The sequence below is a fragment of the Rhinatrema bivittatum genome, chromosome 2 (assembly GCF_901001135.1).
Source record: "Rhinatrema bivittatum chromosome 2, aRhiBiv1.1, whole genome shotgun sequence".
In the NCBI taxonomy this organism is placed as follows: Eukaryota; Metazoa; Chordata; class Amphibia; order Gymnophiona; family Rhinatrematidae; genus Rhinatrema; species Rhinatrema bivittatum.
In genome coordinates this window covers 638,291,083-638,308,644 of record NC_042616.1, presented here as the reverse complement: position 1 = coordinate 638,308,644, position 17,562 = coordinate 638,291,083, and the positions used below count along the sequence as shown (strand labels likewise).

The 17,562-nt window shown below is 41.5% G+C and overlaps 1 protein-coding gene across 15 annotated transcripts in view; it reads right to left on the bottom strand.

Annotated features, from left to right (window-relative positions):
* Positions 1–17,562, bottom strand: part of LYN (LYN proto-oncogene, Src family tyrosine kinase) — a 213,302-nt gene that overhangs the window by 115,839 nt on the left and 79,901 nt on the right. For 7 of the 15 annotated variants that reach the window (XM_029591297.1, XM_029591294.1, XM_029591296.1 and 4 more), the window contains one exon: positions 892–1,028. In XM_029591297.1, the coding sequence (XP_029447157.1) occupies positions 892–1,023 (132 nt within the window). In that variant the 5' untranslated portion in view covers positions 1,024–1,028. Of the gene's footprint in view, positions 1–891; positions 1,029–6,619; positions 6,734–17,562 lie in introns of those variants that run through there. The other 8 variants (XM_029591300.1, XM_029591301.1, XM_029591299.1 and 5 more) reach the window with 3 other exon arrangements.

Here is a 17,562-nt window from a genome sequence, read left to right as displayed (position 1 = left end):
TTTAACAGCAATTCAGAAAATCTTTCCAAAGAAGGAATGGAAGTCCATAGGAATATAATTCAGTTGAAGACCTCGGGAACCAATGAAGGGGATGAAAAAGTGATTGAAAATAGAATTGTATAATACTTTTCTAAAGCATTTAGAAAAAAAAATCAGATATGGTTAATGTAATTTCAAAATCACTTTAATGAGGTCACTTAGTATGACAATAGGCGTGGCTTCGTGGCAACAGCAGTAGGGCACCATAGAGAGGCACCTGGTCTCAAGTGCCAGCTCAAGTCTTTTGACCCCTGGTTTAGCTGAGGCTGGGATGCTGCAGAGGCAGTTGTTCACAGCCTCTTTGGGGAGGGAGTCTCATCGCACACGGGTGATAACTAGTGGCTGGATTTAGATTGCAAGAGCAGAGTTCCGAAAGGAGTCATGACGCATAACCCCCCCCAGTCGAGGACGGTTGTGCAGTAACTGGACTAAAGGAAGGTTGGGAGGAGATCTAAAATAGGGGGAAAAAGAATCCCCTGGTAATTGTGAATGAAGGCTCCTGATACCTGATCCCAAGCCTTGGTTCTGACTGAGCAGGAAGATGAAGAGGAGAATTTGGGGGGGGGGGGGGGGGGCAGTGCAGGGAGAAACCAACAGGTCAAAAAAAAAAATATAGAAATGTGGAGGCAGGGGAAAATAATTTGGGGATTTTCTATGACATAAGAATGGGCAACAAAATCATATTTTAGTGTTAAACTACTAGGAGTTAATGAACTTGCCAAAGCAATAATTACTGATATATAATGCTCAGATTTAACTTTTGCATGCATGTGTTTCCGTTTGGAGTTTTAAGTGGTGCCAGGCATGCGTTGATCTTTCAGTCGGAATTCTCTTCTTTGACTATCTACTTACTGGCCTTTGCTGTTTATTGGACGTTGGATCTCGCACATAAATAGTTCTTTCAGAGTTACGTACTGGTTGCTTCTTCAAGTCTTGCCCAACTTCATTCTGATTCTCTTTCCTTTTTGATTTTATACATCCCATATTTTCTGTTGGGGAAAAAAGGAAGAAACAGAAACTCAGTGGCATAGCAACAATATTAAGACCAGATTTATAAGTTCCACACATGGAAACGTTTAAAGTAATTACAAATGGTGTTCATATAATGCTCAGTCAACTCCCCCCCCCAACAAGAGCTTCAGATCATTGACTGAGTCATGGCCAGCTCACAGTTCCAATGCATAGCGCCATCTCAGACTTACCCCGAGCAATGGAAAGATGCACACAGTGTTGTAGCATTCCTGAAATGGAACTTAGAAATGCCATAATTCTCCTAAAATTGATATACATCCATCAAATTATTGCTCTTAAACTTATTTTGGAATAAAGAAGTCTTTGGGAATATACACCATTGTAGGTGTCTCAATATGCAAATGAAGCTGGAAGTCGAATATGCCTACCAGTAGGACCCTAGAACAGAAGCCCTCAGAGCTCGTCTCAGGAATCCTAGAATTTACCAGGATGCCACATTTGTAATGAATTTCTGTGCAACAAGAACATCATTAAAAAGAAATGGTTTTTTTTCTCTCTCTAAAGAAATCAAGGCAAGAAATGGAATTAGCTAGTGAACACAGTCATTAAGCAATAGCAATGCAGTTTTAGAAATAGTGTATGTCATCCAATGACAGGGCAGCTTTAATATGCTCAATGTCATCACAACATGCTGAGATGGAAAATGAATTTAATTTGCCTGTTTCTCTACAGAAAAAAAAAAAAAAAAAAAAAAAAGATTGTGCGTCCTAGGCATCAAAAGAACATGAACAAGACTGAAAATCAGATTTAAATAAAATATGGGTTGAAGTTGACCAAGTAAATCTGTTTCATATTTGGAGCTGTACTAGTAACTGTGCTTTTCAATATATTTATAAATGATCTGGAAAGGAATCAAATTTGCAGATGATACAAAATTATTCATAGTAGTTAAATCACAAGTGGATTGTGATAAATTGCAGGACCACCTTGTGAGACTGGAAAATTGGGCATCAAAATGGCAGATGAAATTTAATGTGGATAAGTGCAAGGTGATGCATATAGGGAAAAATAACCCATGCTATAGTTACAAATGTTAGGTTCCATATTAGGTGCTACCCCAAGAAAGATTTAGGCATCATAGTGGATAATACTTTGAAATCGTTGGCTCAGCATGCTGTGGCAGTCAAAAAAAGCAAACAGAATGTTAGGAAAGAAAGATATAGTTGAGATGGAGAAGGTACAGAGAAGGATGACCAAAATGATAAAGGGGATGGAACAGCTCCCCTATGAGGAAACTAAAGAGGTTAGGGCTATTCAGCTTGGAGAAGAGATGACTGAGGGAGGATATGATAGAGGTGTTTATTAAAATCATGAGAGGTCTAGAACAGGTAAATGTGAATTGGTTATTTACTCTTTCAGATAATAGAAGGACTAGGGGGCACTCCATGAAGTTAGCATTTAGCACATTTAAAACTAATCGGAGAAAATTCTTTCACTCAGCACATAATTAAACTCTATAATTTGTTGCCAGGGATGTGGTTAGTGCAGTTAGTGTAGCTGGGTTTAAAAAAGGTTTGGATATGTTCTTGGAGAAGTCCATTACCTGCTATAGCCACTGCTATTACTAGCATCAGCAGCGTGGGAGCTACTTAGTGCTTGGGTACTTGCCAGGTACTTGTAGCCTGGATTGGTCACTGTTAGAAACAGGATGCTGGGCTTGATGGACCCTTGGTCTGACCCAGCATGGTTTCTTATGAGATCAGAATCTGGACTGAAACCAGATGAAAGGAGATTCACATATTCTTCTGCTTCAGCCAGTTAAACAATATAGTAAACGAAATGGACTTTATTTTAATGCACATTTATTTTATACATAATAAATATTTCTTCATGTTCCATTCTCTCTCATTGTAATTTTTTTATTGCTCTTTTTCTAATTCTGGCCTGACCCTCAAAATACTACATACAATACCTTTATGCCACTGAAAATACAGAGGCGGTGTGGACATTCCTCTGGCATTTGCAACAGTCGGACTTGTACTGCAGCAGGAGGTTTTTGGCGTCTACTTTTCCAAATCAGTATATTCTTGTGTGACTATGTATTTTCAGTGGCCATTATTATAGTGTTGCCACAGAATCACGGCTGTGGGTTTTATATGCAACAAAACTTCCTTAAAAAAAAAAATCGGATTATGGCACATGATAATATTACTGCATGTGTTGTCAAACAGCCATTCTCCGTTTTGTGCAGGTTGGTTGATTCTTATAATAGCATCTTTGTATGATACCAACCTTAAAAGATTGAGGTCCCCCCACCCCCCCTCCCACAGGAACACAAGCTAGTTGACCAACACTCCTTTTGTAAAACTGTAATAGGGCCTATGTAGCCCTATACATGACTTTATAAACCTCTGTCATATTTGTCCTTCTCAGTCACCTCTTTTCCAAGCTGAGGAGCCCTAACCTGTTTTACTCTTTGTAAGGGAGCCATTCCATCCACTTTATCATTTTTTTTTAATGCTTTACCATATCCTTTCAAGCTCCACAATGTCTTTTTTTGAGGCATAGAACTGCACACTATACTCAAACTATAGTTGCACTACGGATCGACAGAGACATTATATTCTACCTTTTATTCTCCATTCCTTTCCAAATGATTCCTTATGTTCTATTTTCTTTTTTTGACCTCAACTGAACACTGAGCTAAGAATTTCAACATATTGTTCAAAATGACCCAAAAATCCTTTTTGTAGGAGGTGATTTGTAATATGGAACCTAGCACTGTGTACCTAGAGTTGAGATAATTTTCCCTGTGTGTATTACTTTGCACTTGTCCACATTATATTTCAATTCCCCAGTCTCTCAATGTCCTCCTGCAATTCCTCATAATCTGCTCCTGTTTTAACAACTTTCAATAATTTTCCCATCATCTGCAGATCTGAATGTGAATATGGTCATTTAATAAGGTTATATATCAGGCTTACTACAGATCCCTAAGGCACTCCACTATTTACCTTTCTTCATTGGGAAAACTGACCGTTTAGTCCTACTCTCTGTTTCCTGTCTTTTAACCAGTTACCAATCCACAATAGCACATCGCCTCCTATCCCACGACACTTTAATTTCCTGAGGAGTCTCTCATGAGGGACTTTGTCAAATGTCTTCTGAAAAAGCAGCTACACTATACTGACTGGCTCACCATTATCCATGTTTATTAATACCTTTAAAAAAAAAATTAATAGGTTGGTAAGGCAAATCTGCCCTTTGCTAAATCCACACTGGCTCTTTTCGTTGTGCCATGCCTATTCAAATAGCCAGTAATTTTGTATTTAAGAATAGCTTCTGTCATTTTTTTTCCCCAGCACTGACATCAGGCTCAGTAGTCTAAAGTTTTCCAGATCGACCCTGGAACCCTTTTAAAAATTGGTAATTGGCCAACACTCTGGAATACTCAGTGGAATAATCCAATGTAAATACTAAAACCCACCAATGAATACTACATTTTCTACAATGGTGAAAACATATCAACAATTTCCATCAAATTGAAAGGAAAACTTCAGAGAACCCTTTCATACCTTAACTCACAACAGTTCTGGTATGATAACACCAGAGGGCTTATGCTGCTCCATAACTAAAAACCCTAAACTGTGAAAAATGTATTTCAATGTTGTTTTTTTTTGAGTGAAATATGCAAATCACACATCTTTCTTTGTGCAAAATCAATCCAAGAAGTGCTATACTTAAACCAGAGCTGATGCAAGGGTCTGTAGCGCCCTAGGCAAACCAATGTAACACCACCCCCCCCCGAGTTGAATGTGCCCTCTGACAGTGGCAGATATATAGAATTATGGTCTCCTTCTTACAGTGCGGTCTCTCTCTCTCCCTCCACCCCCCCCCCAATGGATTCGGCGGCCCTGCTTAAAACTAAAATTAAACCACCTAGCTACATCCCATAAGACCAATGTGGTCCACATTCTGCTGTTTGCTGCTTTGCTTTCAAAATCATCCCCATAGCTTTTCATGGCAAACATGTCTGCCCCAATTTTTCACCCCATCTAGGGTTCACTAGAAAAGACCTATTGGTAAAATGTAGAACTTTCCAGTTAGTGGGAGGCGTGCTTAGAGTGATGTAAAAAGGGAGTTCTTTCCTCTAAAGGGGATGGGTTTCGGAGGAGGATACTTGAGATGCTTCCATAAAACAATAAAGTGTTGTTGGTTGCAGTTAGAGCAGTTTGTAGAAGTGGTGGGCTTAGACTCTCATGAGTCAGCAAACTTAGGCTTAGGCTTGCAGCCTTGGTGCAAGGGCAGGTGGTGACTGACCAAGTTGGTGGTGCACCATAATGGGTCTGAGCCCTGCTCAAACACCCACCCCTGGAAAAAATGCCAGGACCAGGAATCACACTGGACCCCTCTTACCAGTTCCATGGGAGTCCTGGATAGAAAAAAAAGGGGCAGGAGGGTTGTATACTCATCTCCTGCCCCACTGATATCCCTTAAAAAATGTCACCAGTTGACTGTGAGACCAGCACCATAGTGACATCAAAATGGCACCAATCTCAGGGCCAGCCAGTGCCATTTTGTTGTATGGAAATACAAGAATATGATGTGCCAACCTTGACAGATGTCATTTTGATTCTAGAGAAACCCTGAAGAGGCATTAGGTTAGGCCCAGGGCTGGTGTGAGGGTATGAGGCAGCCTAGGCAAACCTTATGGCCTTGTGCTCCCCCTGGGTCACACCTTTTTCACACACAATTAAAATATTATGCATTTATAACAGATTTTACATGAAAAAGGACAGTCAAAGTATGGTCTTCTGAGGCAAAAAATCACTTACAACATATATATTATATTTACATGCACTGTTGTGGTGCCAACCAGAAGACCCTACAGACAGACACTTGGAAGTCACATAGTATTAGGCCTATTGCAATGTATGTCAGATGTGGGCTTGGCCCCCAGAAATCCATGAGTAAACAATTACAATATAGTAAACTTCCCACACCAAAACACTGACCGCCAGCAGCACAAATATTGCAACAGGCCCTAAAACACCAATAGACCTTCTATTAGGAAAACATGACAAGCCAGGCTGCTAGAGGTCCCTATATAGAAACTACATGCTAGAAGAATACCTTACCTCAGTCATACATTTAGAACAATAACAACCCTTACCTAATACAGAATAAAGATACCATAAAACAAATATAAACATGCAGACAAAAAGATATAAAGTGGAAACCACAAGCCAGAACCTGTATACTGTACAACAATGGAAAAATAGAATTACCATTTTCTCATAAAACAAACATCAAACAGTAAAATCATGAAATATAAAACATACTAAGATATAATTGGAATAATTCCTGCCTTTTGTTCACCTAACACTCAAAATGAAAGATTACTACTTTGTAACTTGAAATGAGAAAGGTTATAAATATATTTGTTTATTGTTAGTCCGGGAAATTAGTAAAGATATTTTATAAAAAAAAAAAAAAAAACAACTCAGAAAAAAACATTCAAACATCAATAAAATAATTCAGAAAAGCAGATCCAAATAATGCCCAATAATTTAAACAAGGATTAAAAAATATTCCCCTCTCTTCATACCTGGGAAGTTTTGATTTCTAGATGCCATGAGAGTCTTGGATTAGCAGAGGAGAGGAGTTTGTTGTGCACAAACTCTTATTTCTCTCTCTCACACACACATATGCTCTCGCTCATATGCACATACACTCTTGCTTTCTCACACACACACATGCTCTCTCTCTCTTACTTGCTGACTTTTCCTCCCACAAGAAGCACACGCAGCAGCAGCTTCCTATTTTTTAAGCTCCCACGGTTCCTTTTTCTTCTGGCCATGGATATCGCAATGCTGTTCTTCCTCCTGCTCCTGGCCACATGCAGGCTCTGTAATTCTTCCTTTTTTTGCTACTCCACAAACCACAGATGATCCTCACAGCTCTACCTCTTGTTGCTTCTGAAGCTGTGGGATGGGTACCGTGACTCTTCCTTCTGCTGCTCTCCAGTATGCAGGCAGGACTCTCGGCTCTTCCCCCCCCTACTGGGTGGCCCAGCTGCTTTCCCTCCTGCTGCTCTTAATTCTGGGGAGCCTTGTGAATCACTTTTTTTGTTGTTGCTCGTGCTCCTTAGTGTAGTGTGCTTGTGCTACAGTTCCTGATGGCAGCATCAGTGGTTACAGCATTTCCTCCTTCCTGCCAGTGTGGGCCCATGCTACACTACTTCCACTTTTGGGCAGGAAGGAGGAAATACTAGGGCCAGCGCCAGCCACAGACCAACAGCCCCGGTGGTGATTGACCCATCACTTTTCTCAACTGGTGGTGCCTGTGCACCATGGATGCCAAGCCTATGCTTGGTGGGTGCCCAAAAGGGCTCCAAGTTGAGAAGCTCTGAGAGTTGGAGGAGTAGAAGCCCAGAAAGGTTTTCAAAGAAATGGTGTTCCTCACTCAAATGAGATACCATAAGAAGCTTGCTGGGCAGACTGGATGGACCGTTTGGCCTTTTTCTGCCATCGTTACTATGATAGAAAGCTCACAGCTTGGGACAGACATTTTACAGGAGGAGTGGAGTTTACAATGCAGCATTTGGGAGGGGGGATCCTACTGCAGTAAGGGGCCTGGGAGGAGGCTGAAATAGGAAAGCACCCTGAAAGGTGGTCAACTTTGAAGTGACGAGAACTGTGAGCAACATTGGTGACTAGAATTGAAAAGCTAATTTTTTGAAGTAAAATTCTGGACTTGGACTACTGAAGGCTTTTTTTTTTTTTAATATTTATTCCTATTTAACTGGACTTCTTAAATAGAATTCTCTTTTGGGAACGGCATTTAATAGTGCGTACTGTGTTTTGTGCGACTTCACCAGTGGAACGGCAGGCAGGCTTTTACCACACCTGCAGTCACTAAAGGGAGGGTTACAGCTGAAAGAGTTACATCAGAGTTACGTGATCTAACTCACACCGTGAATCGATCCAGAATAGTTTGCCATTCAAAATCTGCATTCAAACCTGCAGGTTTCTCCTGGTGATATTACTTCACCCTTTACACGCAAACAAGTTATTCTTTATTGCTTTATCAAATTGACAGGCAACCTTTAGATCATCTAATACAATTAATCTTAGGCCTTTTTCCTGTTTACCTGCTGCTGGTTCTGGCCTTTTAACTTTATAAGTGACTAATTTTATATACTTTTTATTTTTTTTATTTTTTTTTACTGAAACACAAACTTCCAAACCCTTAACCATTAGTCCACTTTTTTCAAGTTGTTCTTCCAGATAAGGGTGAAATAGGTACCTTTGAAGGCAGAAAGGAGAGTTCAACCACAGGCAGAAGTTGAATAGGTGGGTGAGAAAAGGACAAGAGTGTACACAGGAGACCATAAAAAAAAAAAATAGGACTGATGAGGTCATGGTAGGAGTGGAGGAAGTAAGGTAAAGGGACTATCCAACGTCTCTATCAAGGTTGACAGTGGGAAGCAAGTGATTTGGGACATCAGATTATTTAAAATTGAACTAGAAATGATAATAAATAATCTCCTCTAATTTCTTAGTTCCATAAACCCATTCTAACAGACAGTCTGACTGAACTAGTGAGGTGCAGGAGATCCAGGTTTAATTCTCAAGCCCAGACTCAGGCTACTCAAAGTTTGGAGGTGCTATGGATGCAGTAGTCATGGCCAGGGAAGCCATGGGACAAAATAGCACCACGGTTCAGTGCCCCCCCTTCCCTTTTTGGCTCACTTGTTCACAAGCTCGCAGACTAAATCAAAATGGTGACATGTGCAGCACTCCCTGTGCTCTGCATTCAGGGCAGTTGCCTCTCTTGCTCACCCCTTGTAAAGGCCCTGGTTCACAGCCCTTAGGGGGATGAGGGTGATCCTGCCCTTAACCAACCAGTAAGAGTCACATTTGTGTAAGAGCACAGTTGTTCTAGATGCTGGAGGGAACTGTAGTCTGTGCTCTCAGCCTTAGCTGCCCCAAATTGGCCATGAAAAAAAAAGTTCTGCCTCATTAAAAACTTCCTCCTTATATGATGTTCTCTTAGACAAATTCAGTGATGAATCCATTCGTCACCTTATATCACAACGTACCTAAGACCTTCAGATTGCTCTCAGTTCCAAAGATGACTTATACATATGGATTTTTACCCATAAAGTGTGTGCGCGCAGCAAACCAAGGACATATAACTTCTTCACTGCATAATTACAGTTATCCATTGTTCTTTAGGAAATGTGTCCTATTTCTTCGTTCTGCTGGCATAGATAGTGCATCCAGGATTCATATGTCCACATGTGATGGACTTACTGATGCCAGACAAGGTGGAGAGTTGAATTCAACTCGCTCATGCGCATTCATTGTGGATATCCCGAAAACCTGACTGGCTAGGTGTGTCCTGAGTACTGGGTTGAAAACCCTTGAGATAGACGCTCTTCCTGGGTAATATTACAGGGAGAGGGCAGAGTCCTGTTAGTATGAGGAACCAGCGGACAAACTGGCTTTCTGTGGGGTCTGTTGCAGCAGCTTTGCAAGAATCCTTCCAAATCCAGGCTCTCCTCTCCTTGGTTGGAATCAGCAAGTGTACCACATGCAAAAATATGAACTCTGGATATCCCATCCATGCTAGAACGGAGAAGTATTTAGGCCAAATTTCCAATGACTGGGTTAAGAAGCCCTGCTTTACCTGTTATCATTACAAAGAGGAAAGATGCTGCCGGTCAGAAGACGTCGCAGCTTGCTCCAGAACCTTTGGGGGTTAGCTTGGTCCCTGGCTTGCTGATGCCACAGCTATCCCACAGTTTCAAGTTCCAGCCTGACTCTGCCTCCTCCCTGTGATGTCTTCTAGGAAAGAGACCTTAGCTGACTCTACTCCAGGAAGGAGGGGAGCAGATCACGCCTAAAGGAGCAAACTTAAGGGTTCCCCTTTTGGAGACTTCTCAGAGCAAGTGGGAGACTGGGGACAAGCATTACATAACAAAATAAGATATGCCATACTGGGCCAGACTAAGGGTCCATCAAGACCAGTATCTTGTCTCTAACAGTGGCCAATCCAAGTCACAAGTACCTGGCAAGTACCCAAACATTAAATTGATTCCATGCTATTAATGCCAGCAACAAGCAGTGGCTATTCCCTATTGATTAATAGCAGTTTATGGACTTCTCTCCTCCAGAAACTTATCCAAACCATTTTTAAACCCATTTACACTAGCTGCCTTAATCATATCATCTGGCAATGAATTCCAGAGCTTAATTGTGCATTGAGTGAAAAATAATTCTCTCTGATTTGTTTTAAATGTGCTATTTTCCAACTTTATGGAATGTCACTTAGTCCTTGTCCTATCCAAAAGAGTAAATAACCATTTCACATGTACCCATTCAAGAGTTTGTAGACCTCCATCATATCCCTCCTCAGCTGTCTCTTCTCCAGGCTGAACAGCCCTAACCTCTTTAGCCTTTTCTCATAGGGGAGCCATTCCATGCCCTTTATCATTTTGGTCACCCTTCTCTGTACCTTCTCCATCACAACTATACCTTTTTTCAGATGCAGTAACTAGAATTGCACACAGTATTCAAGGTGCGGTCTAACCATTGAGCAATACAGAGGCATTATGACATTTATTTAACATTTTTTATATACCGCATCCTTCAAACAATGCTGATCTGGGCGGTTGACAATATGACATTCAGGGTACTACATACAACTTAGGACATTAAAACAAATGAAAAAAAATAAAATATACAATGAACAATTTACAGAAAAAGAAAAGAAAACATGTGCTTCTGGACATGCCTCAGTATTTAGATAATAAAAATATTAATCTAAATTGACAGAAACCTTTTCAACCTATGTTGCCAAAAGCCCTTTTAAAGAGGTGTGTTTTTAAATTTTTCTTAAACTTTTTAATACCAGATGTTAAGCGGAGCAAGTCATCCATTTTATTTGCCATTCCCTTCCTAATATTTTGTTTGCTTTTTTGGTCGCCATTGCACACTGACCAATGATTTCAATGTAATATCAACTATGACACCCAGATCTTTTTCCTGGGTGGTAACTCCTAAAATGGAACTGAACTGTAGCTGCAGCATGGGTTATTTTTCCCTGTATGCATCACCTTGCACTTGTCTGCATATTTCATCTGCCATATGGACGCCCAAATCTTCCAGTCTCTTGAGGTCCTCCTGCAATTTATCACAATCTGCTTGTGATTTAACTGAATAATTATGTCATCTGCAAATTTGATCATCTCACTCATCATATCCTTTTTCAGATCATTTATAAATATATTGAATAACACCAGTCTAAGTATATATCCCTGAGGCACTCCACTTTTTACCCTTTTCCACTGTGAAAACTGACCATTTAATCCTACTCAACATTTCCTGTCTTTTAACCAATTTGCAATCCATAAAAAGACATCTCCTCCTATCACATAACTTTTTAGTTTTCTTAAACGCCTCTCATTTGGGACTTTTTCAAATGTCTTCTGAAAATCCAAATATACCACATCTACCAGTCCACATTTAGCCACATGCTTTAATCTTCAAAAAACTGTAGCAGATTTGTGAGGCAAGACTTCCCTTGGGTAAATCCATTCTCGCTGTGTGCCATTAAATCATCTACATGGTCTGTGATTTTATTATTTAAAATAGTTTCCACTATTTTTCCTGGCACCGAAATCAACATTATCAAGGAGAGCCAAGTGGCCTGAGGGTATTGGGATATGGCTGTATGGTTTATTCTACTATAAAATGGATTTTGTTAGTTGGTTTATTGGCTAGCCATCCTAGTAAGCACAGGTTTGGTTTAATTTGTTTCCAGATTTAATTTATATTAACCTATTTTACTGATGTATTTTTTTATGCATATTATTATTGTACCATTTTCTTCTTTGTAAAACACGCTGGGTTGTATTTTGGTACAAGAAAGGTGCACTAGAATATTAAATTAAATATCAATATTTTTTGTTACAAGTATTTTTTTAAAAACCCTTTATTTATCTATTTATTTATAACTTTTATATACCGACATTCTTGCATCAAATGCAAATCATACCGGTTTACATTAAAACAGAAAATGCAGGAAATATATTTCCATAGTCTAATACATTTATAACAAAAAATTGTTAACAAGCAATACAGATAAAAACTTGGAAAAAGGTTAACATATAGAAACATAGAAATGACGGCAGAAGAAGACCAATCGGCCCATCCAGTCTGCCCAGCAAGCTTCACACTTCTTTTTTCTCATACTTATCTGTTTCTCTTGGCTCTTAGTAACCTTTGGTTCTATTTCCCTTTCACCCCCACCATTAATGCAGAGAGCAGTGATGGAGCTGCATCCAAGTGAAATATCAAGCTTGATTAGTTAGGGGTAGTAACCGCCGCAATAAGCAAGCTACACCCATACTTATTTGTTTACCCAGACTGTTATTCAGCCCTTATTGGTTGTTTTTCTTCTCCCCTGCCGTTGAAGCAGAGAGCTATGCTGGATATGCGTGAAGTATTAGTTTTACTTCTCCCCTGCCGTTGAAGCAGAGAGCTAGAAAATGAAAGAATTTTAAATGAAGCACAAAGGGTTGCACAAAGGGGAGAGCCCCTTTGTCGCGCCCCTTCGGCGCGTGACGCCTGGTGGCCCGGTGCTGTTTACCGGCTCAAACGCTGAGTGTGATGACATCAGGGGGGTGAATCTCTTTCTCACTGAGCTCTCCATATTTCTTAGTTTCCAGGCGATTTTTCCATTTTTTTAAATTCTGGACTTCCCTAATACAGTAGATTTACTTTTATCCCACTATCTGAAGAATTCTGATTGTCTGGCTCTTCTCAAATCCACCGTTCCAGCCAGCCCTTCTGCATGGTTCAGTCTCAGATCAGCAGTCTGAATCGCAGGATGCTCCTGAACTGAAATCTATCAAGCGGTTCAAATGATCTGTGGCCTGCTCAAGAGGGAGATCGTGTCTGGCTGGAGAAGCAGGTTATACAAGAGCCAGGTTTGGTCAGGCTGCGGGCTAAGGGGGAGAGAAGAGAAAGAGGTGCCAACGAAAGCAAGATGTTCCATTATATCAGAGGACATTCTATACCAACAATGGCCTTGGCCCTGACCATTCCAGATAAAAGGTGCTGGGCTAGACTACAATTCCTAGCAACCTTAAGAGATCTGTTAATAGAGTATGCTGGAAAACACAACGGCTATCATTGAAAGAACTCATTTTGCTTATAGCACCAAAAGAAACCAAATTCAAAGACCTTCTCTGTATTCTCTGTTAGAGAGGATTATTGCTCATCTGCATGTTCCTCTTGAATTCTATAGCATTGGGCAGGATGCCATGTACTGTAAAAACAGCCAAAGTTATCAAGATTAGTTTTTGGGAATCCTACTTGCATATTGATGGTATTACCCTTATCTAACAATTTGCATTGTCTTGTTTGCTCTGCACACACTATTCTGTCTCTGAGAAAACAAATATTTTACTTTCAGACTTTGCAACTGATGATTGCTAGAAGCCCTGTGGTGTGGCCCGGGTGCATTAGTCTTGTTTCAGGCAGTCCTAGATGACTCGAGCACTTTATCATTCTGACATAACCCCATCAGGCATCAGGGATATTTTGAAATTATGAAGACAGAAGAAAGAAAAAGCAGGAGTACAAATAAAGGAAAACATGCAAAAATAATGCCCATAAAAATAGATAAAAGGAAAAAAAGAGCAAAAAAGTTAAATTATAAAATGTTTTTTTTTCTTCCAAACATTTTGGTTGGTACCCAAGTTTTCTAAGTACTTTTCTATCCTTGGTTGAAACGAGCAGAGCATTGGACAAGAGAATAAAGCCCATGTGTGCAACTGGAAAAAGAGGGCACCATTCCCAGGACAACTGGAGTACTGGACTCCTTTATACCCATGGTCAGCGGATGGGCTCTTTGTCCATCATACATCCCTGTTTCTACTCCTTTAGACTCAGGCAGCAGGCATAAAGCTAAGCACAGGTGATAATTATCAGTGCACGTGCTCTGTCTGGCCATGGCCAGAAATCCTGTAAATGGTTGCTTAATTCTAGCTTAATGCATACGAGGTACATGCTGAATGTGCACCACACTACTAGGGAAGTGCTTTTCTGCCTAATTTATGCATCTCCCACCACCAAAGCATGAGTTCACACTAAGGCAGTGGTTCCCAATCCTGTCCTGGGGGCCCATCAGCCAGTCAGTCAGGTTTTCGGGGTATCCAGAGTGAATATGCTTGAGAGAAAATTTTCATGCACTGCGTCCATAACATGCAAATTTTCTCTCATGCATATTCATCGTGGATATCCTGAGAACCCGACTGGCTGGTGGGCCCCCAGGGTTGGGGACCACTGCACTAAGGGATCGCTATCCAGGAGTAGAGATGTGAATCGTGTCCTCGATCGTCTTAACGATCGATTTCGGCTGGGAGGGGGAGGGAATCGTATTGTTGCCGTTTGGGGGGGTAAAATATCGTGAAAAATCATGAAAAATCGTAAAAAATCGAAAAAACGTAAAATCGCAAAACCGGCACATTAAAACCCCCTAAAACCCACCCCCGACCCTTCAAATTAAATCCCCCACCCTCCCGAACCCCCCCCCAAATGACTTAAATAACCTGCGGGTCCAGCGGCGGTCCGGAACGGCAGCGGTCCGGAACGGGCTCCTGCTACTGAATCTTGTTGTCTTCGGCCGGCGCCATTTTCCAAAATGGCGCCGAAAAATGGCGGCGGCCATAGACGAACACGATTGGACGGCAGGAGGTCCTTCCGGACCCCCGCTGGACTTTTGGCAAGTCTTGTGGGGGTCAGGAGGCCCCCCCCAAGCTGGCCAAAAGTTCCTGGAGGTCCAGCGGGGGTCAGGGAGCGATTTCCCGCCGCGAATCGTTTTCGTACGGAAAATGGCGCCGGCAGGAGATCGACTGCAGGAGGTCGTTCAGCGAGGCGCCGGAACCCTCGCTGAACGACCTCCTGCAGTCGATCTCCTGCCGGCGCCATTTTCCGTACGAAAACGATTCGCGGCGGGAAATCGCTCCCTGACCCCCGCTGGACCTCCAGGAACTTTTGGCCAGCTTGGGGGGGGCCTCCTGACCCCCACAAGACTTGCCAAAAGTCCAGCGGGGGTCCGGAAGGACCTCCTGCCGTCCAATCGTGTTCGTCTATGGCCGCCGCCATTTTTCGGCGCCATTTTGGAAAATGGCGCCGGCCGAAGACAACAAGATTCAGTAGCAGGAGCCCGTTCCGGACCGCTGCCGTTCCGGACCGCCGCTGGACCCGCAGGTTATTTAAGTCATTTGGGGGGGGGTTCGGGAGGGTGGGGGATTTAATTTAAAGGGTCGGGGGTGGGTTTTAAGGGGTTTTAGTGTGCTGGCTCACGATTCTAACGATTTATAACGATAAATCGTTAGAATCTCTATTGTATTGTGTTCCATAACGGTTTAAGACGATATTAAAATTATCGGATGATAATTTTAATCGTCCTAAAACGATTCACATCCCTATCCAGGAGAGCACTGCATAAAATTACTTTATTACTTATGAGGTAAAAATTGTGTAATTTCTACTAATGATAAATTGTAGGGGGCATATACACAAAAGCTTAGCAATACCACCACGCTAAATTGTGTGCTACAGACTAGAGCCCTAATATGTATGCTAAACCTCTCTGAAAAGACATCAGCAGATATGCACTAAAACTAGCAGGTATGCATATGAAGTCAATCATATGCAAATAAGGCTTTGCAAGCCCTTGCTAAATAGCGTGGAATGCTTGCCTCCTTGCGCTACTTAGCACATGCTCGCTAAAGCCTAGCATTTAAAACCTACCTCAGATCTGCCTGTAACTTTTTACTAGTGCATCATAGAAAGGGCTCAGCGAAAAGCATATACTGGGGTTACAGATAGAAGAAATGTGACTGCTTCAGCAGGAGTCTGAGACATGGTAGCGGACGGGGCAGAGATGGGGAGAAAGCATTAACAGGCCAGAAATGATAAACTAAACACACTTGATCTTTAAAAAAACAATTACATATTTATTTAGATGGCGTTGTTTAAAAATATTTGTGCTAACAGCAACTGTTTTTCAAACACTGTTCTGTGCTTCACAATGTTGTAATTCTTTCAAATGATGACCAATCCCACCATGTAGTATCATGATTATTGTCTTGAACTGAGCACTGTAGGAACAGTAGGCTGGCGTCTTCCACGGAGAGCTATGCTGGCTGTGTAGAGCTGAGCAGGCAGTATGATTCCTGTCCTCCAGATATTAAGGGTGGGGCACAACCAGTAAAGCCTCCATTGGTTCAAAAAGAGACCCCACCCATGACAACACACCATGTTTAAATGCCTAGTCAGTTGGCATAAATTCCTAATTGCCTGGGCTGGGTCTGTAAGGGTTGCTTTGAATCTGGTTGAGCAGTCCGAGATGAATCCTCACTTGCCTGGTAAAGAAGTACTCTTGCATACTTTGCTTTTCCAGCATGTATCATCATGTTATGTTTGATATACATTTCTTTAATTAAAGTCGTTTGTGAACTCTGCCTTTTGTGTCTATACCCAGATCAGACCCTGACATTTATGCAGATGTTGCACTTCATGTGTTCAATGTCCTGTGCAGTCTGCAGGACAGATGTTGCAGCACAGTCTAGGCAGCGGTAGGTGAGTAGTAAGTCCCTTTCGGAAGGCATCAAGCGAGAACGTTGAGGGATGATGAGGCGATCATCTTTTCCCACCAAACCCTGGATAGCCCTCTACATCTTTTCTATTTCTGGTCTGTGGCCCTCTGAACCTGCCACTCTTGGACCCTCCAGAGCCTCCTGATGTCCTGACTCTTTCCTCCGATGACCATCCCTGAGCCCATGCACCGCTCCTTTTATATAACTGAAATTCATTCCACCATTGGCTAGCAGTCACACTTGCCACTCACTACACACTGCACACACCTTCAAGGCCATCCCTGAATCACTCTCTAGAATATCCCCTATTTCAAGTATTAGGATAAACTTTTAACCTTTAATGAAAAACACACTATACACACCCCTTATAAGAAGGGCTACCCACTATCTCCTCCTACTAGCCACCCTCCTTGAGATAAACTTTAGATGACTTCTATTAACCAGAACATTCTCACTTTAAAAGGTACAGACTGAACTTTTGAACTCCCCATTAACCATTCACAGTAAATACATAAGAGCCCTAATAAAGAGAGCTATAATGCCATCTAGTGATCCCTTGGGGTTATACTATATGTTAGCAGGTTTACTAAAAAGTTTAGTACATCATCTGTAAACACCATTTTTAGGATAGTTTTAGTGCATAGGCCTCTAAGTGTTTATATTCCAAAAGTAAAATAAATGTTTTCATTCCATTGCACATTGATCTAAAGCAGGCATGGGACTATTTTTGAGCATTACCAAAAATGCAAGTTGAGTTCTTAAACTAGTTCTAGGCAAATATATTTGATGACTATTCATTGGGGATATCCATGCAAGCAGACCTGTTCTTAGCATTTTAAAAGCAGTTTCACATACCCCTGATCTAGAGCATA